The sequence below is a fragment of the Gekko japonicus genome, unplaced genomic scaffold (assembly GCF_001447785.1).
Source record: "Gekko japonicus isolate JY-2015 unplaced genomic scaffold, Gekko_japonicus_V1.1 scaffold90, whole genome shotgun sequence".
NCBI classification, from domain to species: domain Eukaryota; kingdom Metazoa; phylum Chordata; class Lepidosauria; order Squamata; family Gekkonidae; genus Gekko; species Gekko japonicus.
In genome coordinates, this window is record NW_015166421.1 from 1,954,522 (window position 1) to 1,961,777 (window position 7,256).

A 7,256-nucleotide genomic window follows, 5' to 3' on the forward strand; every position below is an offset into this window, starting at 1 on the left:
AGTATAGGTGAGTGTAATACATTGACGGTAGTGCCGCGGTGGCTTAGAGGGTAAGATGCTGAGTTGCAGACCAGAGGGTCTATAGCTTGGCAGTTCGAGACCTGAGTGCCACGCGATGGAGTGAGCTCCCGTCTCCGGCTCCAGCCAACCTAGCAAGTAAATAAATAGGTACCACCTCGGTGGGAAGGTAACAGCGTTGCATGCACCTCGGTGTTTAGTCATTATTTATTTATTTCATTTCATTTATACCCTGCCCTCCCCGCACGCGGGCTCAGGGCGGCTTACACAGGCACAAAAGTGTGATAAAAATACAAGTTAAAACAATTAAGGCACAAGTGCAGTAAAAGTCAACAGTTGCCCATTATTTATTTATTTTATTTCATTTTATTTCATAGTCATGCCGGTCACATGACCACGGAGAAGTCTTCGGACAGCGCTGGCTCTTCATCTTGGAAACGGAGATGAGCACCGCCCCCTAGAGTTGGATTCGACTGGCTTTCAAGCAAGGGAAACCTTTACCTTTACCTTTTTAATACATTGACAAAAACAGAGCAGCTGACTGGGGAATGTCAGTTTAGTGGTCTTTGCAGCCTAGAGGGAAGGGTGTGAAGTGCGGTGGTGATGGTCTATAGAGAAGCAAATTTAGGTGAGAAGGATACTGAGGCTGGGGGCATGCAGGGGCAGATGGGAGATCTTTTGGAGGCTTTGAACTGGGAGCTTCAGAGGGTGCACAAGTCTAGGGCAGAGAACTGGAGGCAAAGATGGTGCTGGTGAAAAATGTGACAGGTAGGAAATTAAAGAATAGCACAAGGGGATTGGGTGGTAAAGGGTATAATTTTGAAGGTAACCACGGATCCTCCCACTTTCTCACACATTAAACCCAGTGACTTTTCTATGATAAATGGTGGTTTGTTAGATGGGCAGGCTGACCCTCCAATTCATTTGAGTTTGCTGCTCCTATACTAGAGAAAACAGGACAGCTCCAAGGGGGAGAGAAAGAGAGAGGAAGGATTTGCAGTCTTCATTGTTTTATTGACCTCATTCATAATGAGAAGCGCTTTTTTAAAAAAAAAGCACCAGCAGTCCAAACTAAATATAGAAACAGAGAACTGAACTGCAGCTAAAAGCTTATGGCAAGTGACATGGAGGGATGGGAAAGAGAGGGTCAACAAAGGAAACAGAAAATAGCTCAAGCAACAGGGCACATGTGGAGCCTGGGCAATGGATGTCTGATCACAACTAACAGGATGAGATGTGATCAAGAGAGTGACGGAAAGGGGAGAGGGCAACTCTGCAGCGCAGTATGAATTCCAACAGCACCATTAAAGGATAAACACTCTGAGATTGGAGAACAACATCTTCAAAACATGTCAAACCCAAAGCAAATGAAAAACGCATGACTTTTCATCAATCACTAGGGATCTAGCCAGCAGAGGGAATTTTTTTTAAAAATGGGGAGTTTTGCAAATGGCTTCTAAAAAAAAAAAAGAAGAAGAACAGGCAGTGGCAGGATTTTAAGGGTCTCCAAGTCTTTGCAGACATAAAGAGCTAAAAGGCAAGGGAAAGCTCAATGAAATTGCCACCAAACAGAATTTTCAGCAGTTGAACACAGTTATGGAGACTGGGGGGCGAGAATCTATACCTTGAAAGCATTTTATAAGGTTAGGTGTTTTAAGATGTGTTATCAGCCCTAAGCCTAAGGAATACCAGCAAGATAATGTTGAACCATATAGATCTTCAAAGGCTCAGCACCCTATGTGAAGTAAATGGGAAAGGCCATCCTATACAGCTACATGCTGATTATAGTGTCTAGGCAATGTTATTGCAACATTTATTTCACAGGCATTTTGTCCCCATTTATCTAACAGGCATACTGAATGCAACATAGGCCAACTTCCCCTAGTTCTGCAAATTTTGTCCCTGATGCAACCCCTCTTCATCCATTTCTGTACCAGATAATGCTGCTCCTAGCGACAATTATGGTCTTTACTGGCAAACTATTTTGAAAAAAGGCTGTTCTGCCTTTCTTTGCCCCCACAAGTACGAATTTGCTTCATATAAGTAGGTTAACTTGTTGTCCCCCATGATAGCTCTTGTGAGCAGCCACTGTGCTTTTTGCATAGAAATGTGACAAACGTTGCCTCCTACTTTTCCTGCTATTTTAGCCTCCAATTTTCACATTATTTCCCATCTGTGAGTAGATATAACTGCTGACTGAGGCTGCACATCATAGATCTGATGAAATGGGCTTGAGCTCAAGCTGCACTAAATTAAGCTGCCATAAGGATTTTGCTATAACTGACTATGACATCTACCCAATTTGAAATGGTGAAAATGTGTCCCATTATTACACAACCAAATCAAGAAAATACAGAACACCCTGTTCAGTGGCTTCAGATCCCAATCAGAGCAAACCAGGGATCCGTTTCTCTAGCCCTACTGTACCTAGCATCCTCATTCATACCCAGCCCTTTGCGTTTATGATTTTTTTTTCTGAGTCAGTGCTGCCACCTCCTGGGCAAAGCTTGTCTTTGCTGCTTCCAAACACATGCAAGCCTCTTGAGAAACAAAAGCAAGAGCACCGCTTTGTGAGGCTTGAGGAAAGGACCACATCAGAATAGAAATCTAACCTGGAGATTGTTTACGATGTGAGATCCTCAGATCTCAAACTACTGCGTAAGGAAAAAACGAGGCAGGAGAACATGAGTGAGAGACAGAAAAGAGGAAAACGGTACTACATAGCAGAGAAACAACTGGCAAGACTACCTGTCAGAACTAGAAGTCTATGTCAGTGAGGTAAATGGAGTGCTTAGTATTAGAAATATTTAAACTAAGTATTCCCGATTGTAATATTTTTTTTCACAAGAATGTCAGGAGAAGCTGTGCTAGATGAGACGAGAAATCTAAGTCGTCCAAGAGCCAGTCTCCCACAGCAGCCAGTCACCCAGAAGACATGATCACACACTAGGATTCCAGAATGGCAGCTTCTTCTTCTGGGATGGATGAGCAACAAGAACTGAGAGCAGGTGACACATGCGCTACCTGCATCACCGATGACATCATGTCCGAAGCCAGTGGACAGGACAGCAAGAGCCACATCTCAGAGAGCAGGCCGCTGCCTATTAGAAGAGCACATTCTAAGACACATGCTGTGAAGCTGCCACCAGCATGACAGTCACACTGGGAGCTACTCTGAGCCACTTCATGCTCCAGTTCGGCTTTCTCTGAAACAGACAATGTGACCTAGTTTGCCCAGCACGTTTATGGAGAGGCTTCCGGCATGCACAAAGGAGAAGAAAACAGAAACCAGACTGGAAAATGGAAAATGGGGAAGAAGGATTTTGAGAAAGCAAACGGAAGGAAAGAAATCTGGACCTCTGGCTCTCAAACCCGAGACATTACCTGAGATCAGCACTAGAAGAAGGTCCTCTGCCGTCAGGCCCTCGGCAAGTGCCCGGATGGCATTGGCTGCCTTCAGAGATTCTCTGTCGGGAAGGTTGTGCTTAGCTCCTTCTATGACTTGGATGCAACTCTGGGGTTTCAGCAACATCTCCCTGCAGAGATTTAAAAAAAAATAATAATAGGTGAGCGGGTCTCTCTTGAACCACACTTGCCCGAATCCCATGAATGCTCTTGAATGAAAGTTCCAAAAGACAGTCACAAAGTGGTAGTGCTTCAAACTCCACCCACCCAAGATACACCATGCTTAATTTTTTCTAGACCATGATTATCTCTACCATGCTCCAGTGATTCGGGGGGGGGGGACCCTCTTTAGCTGGTATGAGGCAGTCTAACAAAGTGCTCAAAAGGGATAAGGAGTAACTTATGGAAGTTATTGTTGATTCAAGAAGATATTTATTATAGATAGGTTAAAATTTCTGAACTTTTCTTACTGAAAGTACATGTTTCTTCAAAGACACTAAAGCATACATAGACATCCAGCCTTGGTAAGAAGTCCCACCTTAGAAATATGGCAGTGCTACAGACTGAAGAAAGCTGGCTCCCAGCAGCTCAGTGAGCCTGCACACAATCCAGTAGCTCTACAGGGTCAGCGTTTTCCTCACACAGAAGCCTGGTGACAGCTTTCAGCTCCAGGGGTGTGCAGGCTGGTGCCTGGATCTCCCACAGAACGTCAAACACCACAGACAGATTTCAGTTGGCATTAAGGGCCAAACTAGATGTGGCAGCAGGAGAACCATGGCTGTTTTTAACACTTAAATTGCAGCTCCGATCCAGCTTGGATCAGTGCCATGGTACAAGGTGGCCATGACTATTTAATTATCCAAACTGTACCCCTGGGACTCTTTTTGCCCCATACAAGTACCTCCCCCTCCCCTTCCACAAGACAAATAGCAGCTAGGAGGGATTCAGATTGTGAAAATGGCACAGGAAGTTTGGAAAGTACAGAGGAGGGGAGAACCATACCCATTGTCTCAAGCCCCTTAGAGGAAGGACAGGATATGAATTTGACAATTTGGGCCCCTGCAGTTATAAGTTTTAATTTATAAAGCAGCAAGGCTGTGCCAATTGACATTCTCAGTTGGTCATTAGTTACACCAGATGGCACTGGCTGCTTTCAGAGCTTCTCTGTCAGGACGGTTGTATTTAGCTCTATTCATCTTCTTTTGGTTAACAAGCTTCTCTATAGGGGAAAGTTTAGATGCTAGCAACTTTTGGCAGGAATGTAAGATTGGTGGTAAGCTGCGCAAAATCAAGAGTGATACTAAAGTTAGGTCAAGTCAGCAAGAATTCAAGGGAGAATTCTAGGGGCTGACAGAACTCCTGCTCCCCGCATCTTAGTCTGCATTTATTGTCAAACGACAGGGCACTGCTTCCTCACCTCATTCCTTTGAGCTGCAGAGTTGCCTGAATGCCTTGAGGAACACTTACTATTCCTCTAACAAGGTGGTCACCAAGGATGCTTTCCGCCACTGCTGCCATGCCCAGAACAGCCTTCCCAAAACCAACCAGATACAAGTTCCTCTTCAGTTCAAAAGGCCGGCCATGGACCACAAGCCTGGGGCATCTGCCTGTCTCAAGAACCAGGGCCTTCCTCATCATGGCACCTGGTAGGACGGTGCCCACGGCGCTGCGGAAGAGGTGTAGCCCGTGCTCCTTGAGGGCCATGTTGGGAGAAGCAGCCTCACTAGCAGAGCGAAAGGCCGGCTGCCAGCAAGCCCTGCCAACACCAGGCGAACCCTTCCAGGCAGACACTGTGACCTGAGTGGCTAGCCTGCCATGGTAAACCTGCAATAAGGGGTAGAAAAGGTTCATATTTTAAACTATTAAATATTAAAGTAGTGGAACTCCATGCTACCACCTGCTTAACTGCATCAGCCACCTTGGTGGCCTTGAGTGGGCAGATATGCAGGATACAAATATTGTAAATGAATAAAATAAAAAATACTTAGTGCTGTGATCGTTTTCAAAGTTTTTTTTTCTTTCACAAGTACAGCTGCTGGAACTGCTTTTTAGACAGAAGAATGGTGCAGGGAAGGGAACCTTTTGAATTTATTCCCTACTGGAAAATGCCATCCCAAGGACCTTCTGGGTAACCCTCACAGTGAGGGTAAAAGCATCCCTGGGGTTTAGTGGTTCAGCAAGAAAACAGAAAGAGAACAAAGGGTTAAAGAGCCATATCCCCACTATTTCTGTTCAAAAAGTATCCCCAGCAGCTGTATTTGCAAAAGAAAAAAAAATCTCTATTCAAATCATCAGACATAACATGTGAGAAACAGGGTGAAGAAATGCATTTATGTCCCACCCACCCCCTTGAGGCTTACCTCTTTCACAGAAACTCAGCCTCCATCACAGATTGTTTTCTTGCCTCGGCCTCCAGCAATGGTAATGCCAGCTTCCTAAGAAAGTCCAGAGGTCTTCCTATTCAGTCAGTAATGGAAGTTAATATTTAAAGGGTTGAGGCCTACCTGAAAACCCTCTGCCTTCCATAAGGAAACTAAACAAACCAGAAGCCCACAAGACAGAAATCTTCAGAAAACTACAGGCATGCCTAACTGGCTTGTTTCCCAAAAAGGTATAGGATACCCTGGTACACTGGAAGACTGCAAGATAGCCAAGGCCATAAAGGTTGCTGCTTTGTGAGGTTAGGGTTATAAAATAATGAGGCGAATGGGATCGAGTAATATGAGCACTGGAGGATGAGGGAAATAAAGACTGCCATTATTTGTTGAAAGATTTGATCCTATCACCAAAGACTTGCTCCAAGGGCACAACACTGTCTGTCAGCAGAGCAATCAGCAGGATCTTTAACTTAATGGCTGCAGATGAGCAAAGAAGCTCCCAAAGGTCCTCTGTCTGCTAAATAACACCATCTAGAAGCAGACAGACTGGTTCATGCTGCCCACTTCCTTGAGCAAGAGGAAAACTGAGGGTAGCTTTGCTGGTTCAGCTTCTCTGTGTGGAGGAAATACTGAAGATTTGTGGTGCCTTTATAGTAACTGTTTGCTTATCAGTACATAGGTTGAGCAGGTAGGCAGACACTGTTATCTCCTAAGCCACACCAGACCACCAAGGCAAGAGAAGCATCCCTAGAGATTCCCCCTCCTCAAATGCTGTTTCTGTCAACTAATTCCAAATATAAAGTACTAGGAGTGGGAAGAAATACAACGGGATTTAGGGTTGAGCAGGTAGGCAGACACTGTTATCTCCTAAGCCACACCAGACCACCAAGGCAAGAGAAGCATCCCTAGAGATTCCCCCTCCTCAAATGCTGTTTCTGTCAACTAATTCCAAATATAAAGTACTAGGAGTGGGAAGAAATACAACGGGATTTAAAAGGAAGCTCCCAATGAGTGTCCCGACTGTGGCTGGTGCGGCGGCAGAGGGAAGCGGAAAATGGAGGGAGGCAAGCCATGTTTCTTTCCTTCTGCTTAGCTATAAGACAGGGCTGTCTCAAGTCATTTCGCTGCCCCAAGTGGGTAGAATGGGAGGAGAACCTCATGGTAACAGATATGGTTCTCTCCACCTCTAACTTATTTTTTGAGGGGGAGGGGGGTGTTATGCAGTGGCAGCTAAGGTAGAAAAGCACCTCCTCCTGACTTCCGGTCTATGGAACTGTGATGGCGGACGCTCCTTCCAAGACAGGGAAGGGTGGTTCGCATGCCAGCAGCCTGGAGGGGTGCCACCTCAAGTGACACCCCCGAGGAGCCTTTGTGATAGGCTCCAGGCCAGGGGGCTTTTGAGGGGTAGCCTCTTCGATGGCGTAATGCCGGAGAATTGAGGCTCCCCTCCACCCC

General features: G+C 45.5%; 1 protein-coding gene across 1 annotated transcript in view; it reads right to left on the reverse strand.

The window, feature by feature from the left end:
• GLYCTK (glycerate kinase) overlaps positions 1-5,173 on the reverse strand; it is a 15,206-nt gene extending 10,033 nt beyond the window's left edge. Inside the window, exons 1-2 of the mRNA XM_015411681.1 lie at positions 4,841-5,173; positions 3,403-3,554 (exon numbers count right to left, since the gene is read on the reverse strand). Of these exons, the coding sequence (XP_015267167.1) occupies positions 3,403-3,554; positions 4,841-5,127 (439 nt within the window). The 5' untranslated portion in view covers positions 5,128-5,173. The remainder of the gene's footprint in view (positions 1-3,402; positions 3,555-4,840) is intronic.
• Between the last annotated feature and the right edge of the window lie 2,083 nt (positions 5,174-7,256).